This window comes from Piliocolobus tephrosceles, chromosome 11, assembly GCF_002776525.5.
Source record: "Piliocolobus tephrosceles isolate RC106 chromosome 11, ASM277652v3, whole genome shotgun sequence".
Lineage (NCBI taxonomy): Eukaryota > Metazoa > Chordata > Mammalia > Primates > Cercopithecidae > Piliocolobus > Piliocolobus tephrosceles.
The window spans coordinates 76724281-76740768 of NC_045444.1; the positions used below are offsets into that span (position 1 = coordinate 76724281).

The 16488-nt window shown below is 34.9% G+C and overlaps 1 protein-coding gene across 6 annotated transcripts in view; it reads left to right on the plus strand.

Annotated features, from left to right (window-relative positions):
- Window positions 1–16158, plus strand: part of NAB1 (NGFI-A binding protein 1) — a 41576-nt gene extending 25418 nt beyond the window's left edge. For 5 of the 6 annotated variants that reach the window (XM_023217683.2, XM_023217647.2, XM_023217669.2 and 2 more), the window contains 4 exons: window positions 7544–7633; window positions 9274–9436; window positions 11026–11142; window positions 13636–16158. In XM_023217683.2, coding sequence (XP_023073451.1) covers window positions 7544–7633; window positions 9274–9436; window positions 11026–11142; window positions 13636–13724 — 459 coding nt within the window. In that variant the 3' untranslated portion in view covers window positions 13725–16158. The remainder of the gene's footprint in view (window positions 1–7543; window positions 7634–9273; window positions 9437–11025; window positions 11143–13635) is intronic. The other variant, XM_023217655.2, reaches the window with a different exon arrangement.
- The last annotated feature ends 330 nt before the right edge of the window (window positions 16159–16488 follow it).

Consider the following 16488-nt stretch of genomic DNA (forward strand, 5'->3'; position numbering starts at 1 on the left):
GCATGTTTAGAGAACATTAAGTTTGTCTAGGGAATGTGATTGACAAAAAGGACCTCATAAATAAAACTAGAAAGAATTTAGAATTCTTTTAACATGCTTTTTCTCTTATTTCATTTGAATCTTTCTCTTGTGATTCTCAGCTTATTAGTTTCTATTTAAAGAAAGTAATATACAAGGCTGGGCATGGTGGCTTACGCCTGTAATCCCAGCACTTTGGGAGGCTGAGGCAGGTGGATTGTTTGAGTCCAGGAGTTCGAGAGCAGCCTGGGCAACGTGGCAAAACCCCATCCATACAAAAATTAGCCAGGCGTGATGGCATGCGCCTGTAGTCCCAGCTTCTCAGGAGGCTGAGGTGGGAGGATCACTGCGCCACTGCACTCCAGCCCGGGCAACAGAGCACCCCTGTCTCAAAGAAAAGTTTTAAGTAATGTACAAATAAACTTCAGCTTAGCCCATGTTAAAGTGTAACAGATTTCTGCTTACAGGACCCAAACTAATGAGACAAGTTTTTCTCTTTTTTTAAATCTTTAAGCGTTCTGAAATCCTTTATAACAAACAATAAGCATACGTGCCAAATTGCTGGCTTTTTCCATCTTAAAAAGATAATTTTTACAGTGAACAAAAAGAAATATAATGTTGAGCAGATGATTTGACATCAAAATAATTTGACCTGTAAAGGAAAGAGAAACATTTTATTGCTTGTCATTATTAATGCATTAGGGTACACTAATACAAGTAGGGCTTTGTTGAAGCTCAGTAAGATCTTTCGTTGCTCAATACTGTATTTTCCTGATCTATACCTGAAGGCTTGGGTGGAATGAAGTTTTAACTCATTCACTTGTCTGATTTTTCTACCTGGAGAGCTCTTATTTATGTAGTAGGTTGTTCTCCCTTAAAGGATAGTTAGTTACTTATTTGATTTAAGCAAAATAGCAGCATACACATTGCATAGAAGAACTCAAGATAATCTGTTGTCCTTAAATAGTGTTCTTCCTTACCGGATATGTTGAACATTAAAAAACAGACTTTGAACTTTAATTCCTAGAATATATGAAATGGACATGGAGAAAAAGATCACCTGCTAGCTTAGGTGTGCCTTAGGGAACCTACCATGTGGAATGAAATCTCTAGGGAAATGTGTCTTCAGCCCTTTATGCTACTTAGTAAGTGAGGCTGGGAATCCTTCTGCTTAGCCTGGATGAATAACATGTCCACTGGAACACAGCCCTCTGTGAGTCCACTTTCAGGTGAAATGAAAATATATTTTGTTTATTCTTACTTATCTTTTTCATTAGATCTTCTAATTAAATCTTCTAGTTCTGGGGCAGTTGTAAAAATCGCTACTTTATATTGCTTTCATTTTGTGTCAGTCCCTACTAGGCATTTGGAATCATTATCACAAACATTCTTGTCTAACCATGTGGAGGCTTTATGATTTCCGTTTTACAGCCAAGGAGAGACCCAGACAGGCTCAGTATCTTCACCCATGTTGCCAAATTGCTATCCAGTAGCAGAGCCAGGGCTTCCTATCTATGTCTGATTCCTGAATGTCAAAGCAGTACCACCTTCCTAGGTGCTAATGATCATTCACAAAGCATCTTACCTGTGAAAAAACACTATTGGGATTATACCTTTCCTCCTAGTGCCGTGTGAAGGGCGAAATGTGTGCAGAACTGGTAGTCTTTGGAAAGGGTGGATAGTGGCAGTTATTATTTTCTAATGCAAGAAATTTTATCTAGTAAACAGTTACAAGTTTTGAGTAGAAAATTTAGCAATGTAAGTTACAAAATATTTAAATATAAGAAATTTTCATTTGATATGCCGATTGTTTACAATGAGTAAAAACCTTATGTTGGGAAGATAAACAGAGTAAATCAGAAAAATTAGTTTGATTTCCTTATGTCCTACCTATGAAAGAACATATTTAAGGTGGCTTGACAGCTCATTCAAGGAGATGAAAAATCAAGAGCTGAAGTCCCCTGGCTCTCTTGTCTTCTCCTAAATTTTTTTAAATGTTAGTTAAAAGTGAATTCAATTGGTAACCTTTCTTTTTCATTAAGAACCCACTGAGGTTCATGAACAAATTAGTCATTAACTCCAATGTTATAAGTAACATCTTAGAAGAGAGGAAGGATATATAAAGCTACAGTCTCCGAGCTGGTGATGGCAGCTGACTAACTGGACTGAGTGCTGTATCTCACTTGAGTTTTCTTCATTTGCTGAAATTGCTGGAGACTGGGCAGAGATGGGAAATGACAGCATTCTTGACCCTGTGGGAGTCAGAGGTGCAGAGCATTCAGAGATAAGTGGATGAAAGAAATGAGGTTTGTTAATAGAGCCCAGGAAGTCAGAGAATTGGGGCTTGAAGAAGAAAGACCTAAAGGAAACATCTGCTAGCAGTTCCAGCAGGTGGGGATGGGAGAGCGAGGAAGGGGGAGGAAAGAGGGTCAGAATATCCACCTACGCTGCTACTAAGCTTGTTGAAAAGAAAGCTGGTCTAATTTGACGTAGACTCTTCCCCTCTGGATCAGAAAAACAGAAGCATTACAATGTGCTATTCATACAGAAAGTGTGATTAGAAAAAAAGAAAATGCACGTGTGGGGTTGAGAACATCTGCTGTAACAAGTCATCTAGAGACAGCTAAGCAGTGGCTTTAAAGCAGCTTGCTAGTGTTCGGCAGAAAGGATGAGGAGGAATGGGGATGGAGACCAATGGGAAGAGAGTAATTAGGTCATGCACCAGCCTCCGTCCTATATCTTTTATTTTGTCAGTGATCAGACCCAGAGTCTCGTCAGCAAGGAAACACTGTGATTAATGGCATCAGCCAAAAATATGACATGGAGATAGATCGCTCATAGCATAGTGCAGCTAGCTGGTGCCTGGGAAACAAGCTTACGAGACATATAACAAAAGTTGTGCACCAAACATAATGTGAAAAAGACCAGTTTCTTGGGAATGTTCTCACTTTTATTTCTAAGTCATGTATTTTGGGGACCTTAAATCTACTTTATGTGACATGCAGTGATAGCTACTCGATTTTGTAGCTTTTCCATCCACAATGAACTGTCAAGACTGTGGGAGTAAATAATGACTAATGTACTCAGTTGCAGAGAGATCACTGATTACTTTGGATGTTGTTACTTATTGCTTATTTTAGGCTTTTATTTATCTTTATTAATGATGGGATACTGTCCATTTTCCAGCAACTTTCACATGTAGAGTTTGAGGTTCCCCATCCAGCTTTTTCAGTATTCTCATGGTTGAATAAATCTGACTTTGCTGCCACTACATATTTATATGGCAATGTGTACTTTTCCAAGGTTCACTTATTTGCATTACTTTATTTAATCCCCACAAACTTCCAATGGGCAGATACACAGTGGTGTAATCCTAATTTAAAAATTTGGATCACTGGAAATAATGAGGTTTACTTTTTTGCCTGAGATCACGCAGCTGGTTCCTAATGTAAAATGACTAGATCATACCTTTCTCCTGCAAGCTCTTCCAGAAACAGTATTGAGGCGTTGGGGCTCATGGGGATTCTGATTGGTGCACTCCACACTCCACTCAGATTCTACTGATGAACTGATAACCCTCTAATCTGGGTCTCCAGCCCTGATTTTACCCCAAGCTCCAAACTCACTGTTCCTGCTTACCTGGCTTATCTACACAGGGAGATCTCACTAGCAAATGAGCTCAACCGAATTCATTAGCTTTCTGGCCCCTCCCAGACCTCGTGATCTTGAGTTCTTTATTCTAGTAAATGTCATAACCAAACTCTCAGTTGCCTTATTTCTGCGGCACCTGCCACTGTCCAGGTCTGGGCCTTCACCAGCAGCCCTCTAACCCATGTCCCTGTCACCACCCTGAACTCCCCTCCTCCACGTGCATTCTCCCCATCACATTCACATGTGCTTTCTGAAATGCAAATCCGATCAGTCTCTTTCCTGAGACTTTCAATGGCTTCTCTTTGTATTTAAGATAAAATCTAAAATTCTTAACATAGCTTACAAGAGCTTACAGTATCTGGCCCTATGTTTCCACCTTCCCTCGCCACTCCCTCTTTTTCAGTGTATATTGAATATTTTTCGGCTTCCCAGAGTGTGCCCTGTTCCTTTTGCCTCCAGGCGTCTGTACTAGCTGCTTTCTTTTAGAACTCTCAGCCTAGACACCCTGACCTCTGGGACGCCTGCTCTGCCACAGCACCCTCTGCTGTGCTCTGGATCTCCGTCCATTTCCCTCCCTGGACTGTGTTGTCAGGAGCGCCCGAGGCATGGCCATCTCGTTTGCCATTGTATTCCCATATTGAGTACAGTGTATGAATCAACTGAGTGGACATGACATTCTTGTTGAATGTGTAAACACATGTTTCTAGATTTCCAGTGTTCTTTTCACTGAGATAGTTCCCCAACAATGTGCTCAGTATTCTTTGGTTGATTTCAGTATTAAATTTTGAGTTCTTCCTTCTCTAAGATGTCTATACTTTGTAATTGTCCATAAAATTTCTTTTTTCCCCAGTATCGTGCTTTACTCTGATTAAATCTGGTGGCTTTTTGGATGAACTTAACAAATATCAGTAACAAACATTTATCAAGTAATTTCTGTGTGCCAGACACTGTGTTAAGTATTTTTCATGGATTTTCTGCTTCCTTAAAATGATTCTGTAAGTTAAGTACTATTGTTATCCCCAGTTTATAGATGAGAAAATAGATACAGAGAGATGAAGTCATCTACCCAGTATCACAGCAAATAAGTAGTAGAGTTGAGTTTTGAACTCAGTGCAAGTCATACAGTTAAAGCCTGTTCAGCTTATGAAAAGCAGAGCTATAATTTCTGTTTATAGAAATGCCTGTATTCTTGTGAGTTTCATAAAGGTTGTAACTGTTTGAATTTATGGACTGAGTGTAGGCTTTGAAGCTGTAAAAAAAAAAAAAAAAAAAAGGGAAACCCAGTCTTGAATGTGATGAAGATTAAATGAAATAATGAACATAAAATATAGAACATAGGGACTGGTACATTGTAGAGTCCTGGAAAGCGATAACCGCTCATATTGAAATTGTTCTAACTCTTCTCCTAGCTTACCTCACTGAACTTGAGAACTTAAGCAGTTCCAGTGGGGTGGGGGTTTGCTAAAGAGAAAGTTGGATTTTTCAGTCTAAATAAATAAGAAAACTTATTTATAAGAAAATTGAAATGGCTAAGAAAAAGTGAACTTTGGATTTAGCTTGGACTGTATACACTTGTATGAAGTTCGTGTTAGCTTGTTTTGTGATTATGTTCCATACACATCTGTGAGCCAACATAGAAACCTAGCAGAGTGGCTATTTTCAGCACTTCAGAAGTGCTAATTACATACTGGCCCATGATAAAGCTATATAGGACCATCTTAAGACGTCGAGTTTATTAGCTCTTGGCTGTATATCATGTCTTTGAATTTTAAAAATAGCAAATTATTACTTGGGGAATGTATTTTGATAGATAAAATTTTTGAAAATGTGAAATCTGTAGTGGAGAAATAATTTATTGAAAAGACCCTGATGGGTGAAAATTTTTGAACCACTATCTTATATCCCAAATTAGGTAAAATAGTTTGTTATTATTACATCATTGCATCTTTTTCTGCTGTGTATTGTAAGAACTTTGGTTTTTAAGGATTTGCCCTCTGCTGCAAATATATAGCTTATCAAAGAAGGGGAGAAATAATGTTTTGGAGTTTAATTGTTAATGCTAATTTCTGTGAGGAGTCCTTTAGGTGGTTTCACTAAAGTTACTAAAACCATGCTGTCATGATATTTTGTAGTTATAATGTTCATGAGCAATAAACAGCAGAAAAAGAAAACTTTGAAAAAAGTAGTAGATGGAATACCAAGTATAAAATGGAAGTAATTTAAGTTGAAGTATTGTCCACTGCCCCCCAGATAGGCCCTGTTTATTATAGGAATTTAGTATGTATGGATATACCTGTTTAGTAGTTATTTCATGTTGAAGGCATTATCTCACTTGCTTTATCTCATTTGGTCCTCACAACAATCCTAATAGATAGGTTGTCCTGTCCTCAGTTTTCCTGTGAGGAAACTAAAGTTCAGAAAGATTAAGTTACTTATCCGGTGTCACATAGCTAGTGAGTGGTGGAATTGGAACACAAATACAGGCCTTTCGAATTCCAAAACTCCGTTTCCTGTCATAGGATATGATAAAGGAGAAATCACAAGCCAACATGAAGGAATCCTTGAGCAATTCAGGTTGGGATTATTGGGTAGCACTTTAAAGAAAGTTTAGTTTGGATCGTTAGCCACATTTCATGTAACAAAATTAATTTCTGATAGGTTAGACGGTTAAATTTTAAAAACAAATCAAAGTTTTAGAAAAACTAGAGGGTAGATTTGAATACTTACCAAATTTCTGAAGCAGAATTTCCTGAAGCAGAATTTGTCTAAACTTTATAGCAGCAGTTGAAATCACAAAATAAAAGTATATACAACTATAGCATATAAAACAGGCATATAAAAATTAAATGATTTTTTAGTATCAAAAGTATAGATAAATTGGCATAAATTAAGAAAACAAGAATACTTAGTGCTGACAAGGAAATTGTCATATATTGCTTGTGGTATGATAAACTAGTAAAGGCCCTCCATAGGTTTAGCAAAAGTATGTAAGCACAAAAATACTATCTCTGCAGTAATTCTGCTTCTGGGAATCTTTTGTAGTAGATAATCTAAGCTATCGAAAATGCTATCTCCATGAAAATATTTTTGCAGTGTTTTTCATAAAACCAAAAATTAGGAAAAGAATAAAAAATGTCCAATGTGAGGATAGTGGCTAGTCAAATGCCCCACTGGGTTAAATGTTTTTTGTTTTTTTTATTTTATTTTATTTTATTTATTTATTTATTTATTTATTTATTTATTTATTTATTTTTTTTTTTGAGAAAGAATCTCACTTTGTCACCCAGGCTGGAGTGCAGTGGTGCAGTCTCGGCTCACTGCAACCTCCGCCTCCTGGGTTCAAGCGATTCTCATGCCTCAGCCTCCCTAGTAGCTGGGATTTCTGGCATGTGCTACCATTCCCGGCTAATTTTTGTTTTTTTGTTTGTTTGTTTGTTTGTTTTAGTAGAGATGGGGTTTTACCATGTTGGACAGGCTGGTCTCGAACTCCTGACCTCAGGTGATCCACCCACCTTGGCCTCCCAAAGTGCTGGGATTACAGGAGTGAGACACTGCACCCAGCCTAGGTGAAATGTTATATAACCATTATTATCAATGATCATAAAGCCTGCTTTCCAGTGTAAAACAATGGGTATGATGACATTTTTCATCTTATTTATGTTTCTACTGAGGTTACAGCTGTAGAAAATAATGTATGTTTCATAAAAGGCTGAAATGAAATATTTTATAACCAATGAAAGATTTTATAACCATTAAAATCTTAATCATGATTATTCAGGTAGTGAGATTAAGAGTTTGCTTTATTTTCCAAGTTTTTGATAATATTTTATTATTTACAAACTCTAAATATAAAGGACTTTTATTTGACCCACAGGATGGGTTTCCAGATTTCCAGGATTCTGTGCAAACGCTCTTCCAGCAGGCTAGAGCTAAGAGTGAAGAACTTGCAGCTCTTAGTTCACAGGTAACATAAACTCCCAGTTTTTATTTCATAATAGTATCTGAAGGTTAAAAAATAAATGACTACTTCAACTAGCTTCAGTGTTAAGTGTTTGAGGACTGACTTTTTATTTCCGGTTGTTTTTTAAAACGTCATCTGAGCCACAGCTGTATCAACATGAGAGCAATAACAACTTGGTTTGATTCAGTTTATGAACGGAATCTGATATGGTGCTACTTATTTATTCTTGTAGTTTTGTAGGAAGTGAGACAGATTCTGTACTCAAGAAAACTTAAAACAGTTTGATAATCAGGAAAACCAGCCATGTTGACCCTGGCTGTGTGTAATACAACTCTGAGATAAAATAATACTAGTTCTCAATAAAATATTAATATAAACATTGTAATTATTGTTAAATCTTTTACATTCATATGTATTGAAAAACTGTTAAATGAATATGTGGCTTCAGGTGCTTTTGCCATTAAGTTATTTAATGGTATCTGTATACTGAAATTAAAATTCTAAAATGCTTTCTGCAAACATCTTTTAGAAAGCACTGTAAGCTTTTATTCCTGTTGAACAACTTTCTTGTAATAACTTCCTTTTGGTCAAATTTAGTACTGCTAAGTTTTGTTTTTTTCATGTTAGAATGAAAAATACATTTTTTATGTCAGATATGCTTATTTAAATTTTGTCAATTTAGTAACAATTTCAAATGAAATGAAGTTGTAGTTACTTTTGATTTGGTTTATATGCATTCAGAAAAATAGTATAAGTGTTTATCATGTTTATTCTGTAAACTAATACATTTTACCTAATGATTTTTACATTGTGAATCAGGGCTTTTTGTAACCAATTTTATATAGAAGCTTTCTTGTCCTACACTTTTATATAGCATGGTAGTGATTCATATCTGTGCATTTTGACTATTATCTCCTTGGCAAAATACCACAAATACACTGCTCTGAATATCACATATAAGTAATTTAGAGCATTGAAAAGGAACTTGTAAAACACATGCAGAGATAAATTTATATGTCAGTTGACTAATTGTATATTTAAAATATGCCTTTTTATGATTGGTTGGGAAATAACTGCAGTTTCATGATGAAGGTGAAAATGCTTATTGGCACTGATGTTTTTCTGCATAATTTACATTGTTTAATTTTAGTGGGAGGTGTGTTTGTCTTGTTCTTCTAGACAGCAGTTTTACACCTTTTCTCCTCCAAATATATTGTCATCATATCAGAGTCTGTGTACTGCCAGATCCTAAAATAAAAATGCCAAGATTTCGCCCCAAGTGTTAGAAGTAGTTTATAGCAGATGTTGCTGTTGCTTTTAGATTTCTTTTTTAAAAAATCCTTTAAAGGACTTAGTACCTTGGAAAACAAAGGTAAGGTTATGTTGCTTTTGAACTGACATGGAATTCTCTTGAAAGAATTGAGAAGAAAGCTTTTATCTTTTGTACAATATCCAGCCTTTTATGTTTTAACATGATGATATAGACATCTATGCATATTTGTGGAATTTGTATACCACATGAAGTATGAACTAATTTTAATGAATACTAAATATATTTGCTGGAGTCTGAAATTGGCATCTTTAAACCATTAAAAAATCTAGAATGTTTCAGTTACTGATCTGATTTTTGCTTTACTTACTAGCAGCCTGAAAAGGTGATGGCAAAGCAGATGGAGTTCCTTTGCAACCAAGCTGGCTATGAGAGACTACAGCATGCCGAGAGGAGGTTGTCTGCAGGGCTTTACAGGCAGAGCTCAGAAGAGCACAGTCCTAACGGCTTGACTTCCGATAACTCAGATGGACAAGGTACATCTTTAGAGTATCCTCCACCTTTAGGGCCTCTATGTGCACTTCAAAGAGAAACAGAAGACAGTGGCTGATTTTTAAATTATGATATTTTGTAGAGATTATTTTACAGGTTCTCTTATCAAAGTTAATTTTTAAATTCTTCATTTTCTAAAAAGGAAATAATTTATCCTGCAAATTTTAATTTGTAAATGTTTTAATCTTTAAGAAGTTGGCACCTCAGATTGACATATATTATTTTGTAAGGAGTTGGTGGGAATGTGAGATGTCAGCAGTACAGATTATTTTCCCCAAAGAAACAGATTCCAGGAGAGATGTTTATCCTTTTTAAATGACCAAAACTTCATATTTTTTTAGACTTCCAAAACAAGTTTGTGAAATTTACAACATTTGCTTCTTAAACGAATATGGTAACTGCTTCTAAAGTATTATGACAGAGTACAACTCAGGTTTAGAAAGTCATGTGATTCGTGAGTGTTTTTACCATTCTACGAAGTACTTCATTCTTTTCACATCCTCACATAGAGAAAATCCCAAGCCATTGTTATTCGCTCATTCAGCAGGCATTTTATTAGCATTTCCTACGTTCCAGGCACTCTCCTAGGCACTGAAGATGCAGCAGAGAACAAATCTCTGTTTACCTGGAGCTTACCTGGAGAGATATGTACAGGTTATAAGTATATACATGTATCCCCTAGTTTCAAATAGCAATAACTGTTTGAAGAAAAAAATAATTTTATAGTGCTTCCTTTTTATATGTTATTGTTATACTTTTCTAGAGAATGGTTATTATTGTAAAAAAAAAAAAAAAAAAAAAAATTCTAGGTAAGAATACCATCTTAACAAGGATTCTCAAGCCATGGAGTGAAATATTACATGTGTCAACAGATCAGAGTACTGAAAGAGAAGAAAGTTCTTCCTTTTAAAAATATTACAGGAACCTTTGAGTTGAGGTCTTGTTTAACTTCTCCAGTTGTCCTTAACATGTTAAGAAGCAAAGGCGGTTATTAAAGATTTGGTGACTCTAATTTGTGACACCAGGATAATTCAGTGTGGGGTGACAGTTTGCTAATGTGGTGGATTTGAGTACGTGACAACATGATTGGGTGTATAATTTTTTCCCATATTTGTGCTAAATCTGTTTTTTCTTGGATTTTGCTGTCATTTTGTTGTTGTTTTTTTTAATCTGTAATTGGCTTGAAGCCTTCTCTGTCTTTCTAGTACTTGTTATTCTATGATTAATGACATGCCTTGGTAAAATGGTTGCACTAGTAAGAAAATGTCTTATAGAGGAGATGTATTATATGCCAAAACTGGAATGCTTACTGGAATTCCCAGTCTTTTGTTTAGCTCTTAAAAATATCCTGGCAGAATTGTAAACCTTGGGACTAGCATGAAATGACTTGCCATTTTCCTCTTAAATTATTATTTAAAATGTTTTTTCCAAGTCTTATTTAAATTCTTCAGTGCTCGTTGACTTTCCTCACTTTTTTCCTAAGGAGTGTTCAGGCAATTTTTGAAAATTTATTTTTCAGAAAAACCATGGTGTGTTTTTAATACTATGCATATTTCTTTTTTCTTTTCATTAGGAGAAAGACCTTTGAATCTCCGAATGCCTAATTTACAGAACAGACAACCCCATCATTTTGTGGTGGATGGGGAGCTGAGCAGACTTTACCCCAGTGAGGCAAAGTCCCACTCATCAGGTGAGAACGTGCTATATGATGAGAGGGTAACACTTGAATAAAAGGATCTTTAAATTCTGTTCTCCTATTCCCTCCCCCACCAAAAAAAAATGTCATCACTGACAGTGTTCCTACAGGTTGAGTATCCCCATTTGGAAAATTCGAAATGCTCCAGGATCAAAACTTTTTGAGTGTCAGAATGACACTCAAAGGAAACCCCCATTAGAACATTCCAGATTTGGAAAGCTGAACCTTTAGTATAATGCAAATAGTCCAAAATCTGAAAAAACTTGAAATCCAAAGCACTTCCTGGTCCCAGGCATTTTGGATAAGGGATGCTCAGTTGTCAATTTTTCTCCCCTTGGAAGTGATAGATTGCCATAACACTGGCTGATCTCGCTAGTCTTTTTGCAAACTTCATATTCCGAACAATGACAGGGAAAACTCATAAAAGTTGAGATTACTTTGATTCACCATTATATGAATGGTGATGTGTATATGAAAGTTTAATAATAAATAGCTGGTTTGAGTTGTGTTACTGCCTTTTTTGGCAATAACATAGTATGAAATTGATGGACTACATGTTTGCTTTGACACTGAGAAAACCTTGTGTATCAAAATCTAGACTTTTCATGCAGATGCATTTTGGAGGTGATACTCACATTTCAGAAGTAAACTGAATTCCATAAAAGGATGAGCAGCTCCTTATCATAGTTAGATATTTACCTATTTTTACCCAAGTAAAGTGAGTTAGACCTAGTTAAAGCATTAGAGACCAGCACCATTTGAAAGAATCTGTTATCATTCCAAGTCTTAAAGTCGCTTTAGGAGTCACTTAATCACAGTCACTGATTTTATAGATGAGGTAGCTAAAGTCAAATAAATAGCTCCAAATTTGCGTTGTAAGTCAGCAGGAAATGTAGTTTTACAAGCATTAGGATTAAACCTGACTTTACATTCATGCTATCTAGATAGAATGAATTATGTATTTACTAGAAAAAAAGTTATCAAGAGCATTTATGTCTTTCAATTTTAGATCATACTCTTGGTAGCAGATGCTAAAAAGACGAGTTCTAAATAATGTTCTGGTGCTGTGACTTTATAGCATGCTATTGCATACTTGATTGTAGCCACTTTAATAATGTCAGAGGGAGGTTGAGAAATTGAAATCATCCTAAAAAGCTGACATCTTGGTCTCATGTTTTCCACAGCACAAAAAAAGTGATCTATTCTTTAAAGTTTTTTAAAAATGAACAAAAAACCACGTTTTACCAATTTATATTCCTTAGAAGACTATATAACAGGAATACTCCAATTACATTGATCATGTGTCTCGTCATGGGGCATATTTACATATTTCATGGAGATACATTACATAGAGATAGAATTGATCTAGGTCTTTATGTAGAACCAAATGAAGAAATGCCTGAAAAAGCCTTTTTCTTTATTTTTAACTGAATAGAAATAATACAGGTTTCATATAGTGCAAGCCTGGGTCCAGATCTTAGCACTGATACTTGACTGAGTGACCCTGACTGAGTTACTTAAATACCCTGTCCTTCAGTTGCTTCATCTGTAAAAGCAAAGTAATTTCTACCTCATAGGGTAGTTATGAGGATTAAACAATATAGTGTACCTGCATCGTACACTATTCCAGCCAGCAGGAATTCAATAAATAGAAGCTACTTTTTTTATTACTCTTACACAGAATTTAAAATCCCCTTCTGTTTAGAGAGGATTCATAAATTGAACTATTTAATTTCAGATAAGCTATTAGTATTGATTACTTTCTAGAATCCAAGGTGTGAATGTATGTGATATGGATGTTTGCATGTATATGTATGTGTACATATCTCCCAGTATTTGTACTTTACATAAAGGTTACATTTGATTGTTATTATGTAGTGTGTGTGTATGGTTGAAATAACTATACACATAGAACTCCATGGAATGATTTCTTATGAAAATAGTGTTCATTATTTTATCCCTGTTTCTCCCACCTTAATATGTCATTGTCGGAAGAACTTTAAAAAATAGTTCCAAGGTTATGAAGATATTTTTCAGTCTGATTCCTTCATTGGTGGTAAATATTTAACCAGTAACAGTTACATATGAATAATCAGTTTCCTTTTATATATTTATCATGTTGGATCAAGCATTAAATAAAAATTAATATGTTCTGTATGCTAAATGTTTTATGTGCATTTCATTATTTAACTTTCATGCCACTTTATGTAAATACTATTCCTATTTTATAGATGAAGACAGTATGGCTTAAAGAGGTGTATAACTTGCCCAGAGATGTATACACCTAGTAATTGGCAGAGTTGAAATTTAAATCCAGAATCCAAGCTCTTAATAGCTCTATGAACAGAAATTTTATATGGAATTGCAGAATCATGAATAGTTGATACTCTTTGGTATGGAGTGTGGGGGTTTGTTTTAAAACTTTGTTTGATTTTTGTAGTCCATTGATTTAAAATATCAACTCACTTTGTTTCCATTTTTATGTAGAGAGCCTTGGGATTTTAAAAGACTACCCTCACTCAGCTTTTACCTTAGAAAAGAAAGTCATCAAAACAGAGCCTGAAGATTCAAGATAGCTGTGATTTCTCTCACCGTTTTCTGGAAATGGCATCAGATTTAAGGATAATACTCCATCATAGAAATAAGCCTTAATAACCAGTGTTGCCTCATTCAGCTCAAACAGATTTCATAGCCAAAGCAAAAGGACTGGTACGGTAGTCTGTGGAAACTGGGAAGATAAAACAACAGCCACAAAAGACAAAATCAAAAGAGTGTTGCAATCTATAATAGTAATATTGATTCATTCACATTCCTGTGTTAAGTCATTTTATATGGAAAGGCTTACAAATCAATATTGTAAGCATTCATTATTTAAGAATGTACGATGTATTTGTGTAATTTATAGAAGTAAAATCTAGATGTTGAGACCTGTTTGGTCCAATAGATGTGGATACAGTTTATTTTACTTGAAATTTTGTTGTCTACTTTGTGTGTTTAACGTAAATATATGTCAGAGTTTAAAATCTTTGCCTGCAGTTGTGAAAAAGAAAGCTTAAGTGATGTAGTTATTGGCAAGATTGCAATGATTATGGAAAAATAGAAAGCAAATACTCAGTTTAAGCCAAGGAAAATATTGTGGATTTAATATTTGATAAAACTGATTTTGTTTAACAGGAAATGTTGAGCATTCACTCATATAACATCTGGTTATCAATGCACGTTTACACAATAAATACTTGAGTGGAGGAAAGTTAAAAAGATGAGCAATAGAGTAGAAAATATCTCTTAAACTAGTTGACCTAGATTGCATTAATAACTATTTGAGATGTTTCAAAGATAGGAAGCTATTACGTGGACAGAGAACTTGAAATAAGTGGACCCATGTATAAAACCTTTGACTTAAACATTGATATTTCAGAATGTGTTAAATAGATTAAGACATAGTAAGTTAACCCTACATGTTATAAAGATGGTGACTGTTAACAAAGGCTGTAACAGATTAAGTACTATTTTATATCCAGAAAGTCTTCTCTATGTAGAGAAGTCAGAGAGACTAGATGCTCTCACCAGGGAATGTCTTCCCACCCAGCCATCACAAGTGTGGACAGTCACTGCATCCACATCTGTAGGCATATTTCTATGGAAGTTTAGTTGACAGCTATATTCATTATTTATTTTACGATTTCATTTTTCTACACCTTTGAGATTTATGAATGCAGTTTTTTCTTAAAATTTATTTTAATTTGACAGTATGTTTTTAGTTCCCCCAATTTAATTAGTGGACCATATGCATATATATGGGAGTATGCTTACATGTTAATAATATACCTGCATACTTACAAGAATTTCACATTGGAATTCATAATGGTAAAAAAAACATACATCTGCCAATATACATTTTTTCTGTTGGTTTAAGAGAAGATAACTGACAGCTTTACCTGCTTCCTATAGATGCATCTAAACCCAGATATTGCTGAGAAGAGTGTATTGACTCTAAGACTGAGTGTAAGAGAGTATGTGTTTTTTTGTTTTTAGTTCTGCTCTAGATCATAACTGTAAAAAATATTAAGTCATAATCTGTTACACTAAAATTTGTCAGCCAAATGTTAGATGAAATGTCTGCACTGTAGTCTCAGATCACTGTCACATATATAAATTGCTTCTTCATTTTAATTTGTAGAAGTAGGAAACACCAGTAAACAACTTTTATACTGTTAAAAGGCATTTTTCCCCTTCCTAAATGTTTTAATTGTATCATAGTGTTTTGCTCACTGAAGAAGCTTTTTATGGACCTTGCAACTTTGTTGCTAGCTTGAGGTTGATTATTGTGGTTGTATTGTTCACTGTGTGTAGAAATAGTATGAGTACGATTTCAATAGACTGTTCAGTTTTTAATATTAGCCATAGCACTGGTTAGTATCTCAGTAGTTTCATGAAACGTTTCCTGTATTCCAATCTATTTTGAAACTTTTTGTTTTTTTTTTAAATTGTGTCTTACAGTCAAGTTTGTAGATTTTCATAAGCCACAATTTTAAAAGATGCAGTAATCTTCCAACTTCCAATATTTATCCATTCGTTGTGGACCCACGCATTGCATCTTTAAATTCATAATAAGTTTCCTTAACTATCTTATGTTTCTGGTCTTTTAAGCTTAGTGATAAGGTGGAAGCACAAGAAAAATTTCAGTAGAATACAGTTTTTATTTTGTAAACACTAATGTATTAAACTTGCTATACATTAAAGCAAATAATATATATTTTTATTTGAATTGTATATGTGAATTGGAAGTTATAACTAGTTGATTTTTTCATTTTGTTAGAGGTATTTTCACTGAACAAGGTCAATTGGTTACCTCAGTATTACAGCCAATATAGTCCAAGGGACCATTTCTCCCCGAGTCTCTTACACTTTATTGTGCGATGTCCACGTTTTTGTGACTCTTCAAGCTGTTGGTGAGGTGGGACGAGTGCACTTGCTTCCTGTGGCAATAAAGATTTTCTGTGCCTCACACATTTATGTTTATAGCATTTTCTACATAGCAGTTTTCCACAGTGACTAATATTAACCCACTCTGCCTGGCTTATCTGCTTATTTAAGCTGGGTTTCAGTATTAGAGGACAAGAACTTATGTCTTAAGTTGGAACTAAGTATTGTCAGCTACTGTCATTTCTAAGAAGTCATTTGGTAAAGAGGTTCTCAGTAGACTGGCCTGGCAGAGAGAGGTCAATTTATATTCTCATTTATGAGAAGTTTATGAAGACATTTTTAAAACTCCGCCATTTCTAACTATGAATAAAAGGAGGAACATTAGGATTTAACATCTATAATACATATTTGTAA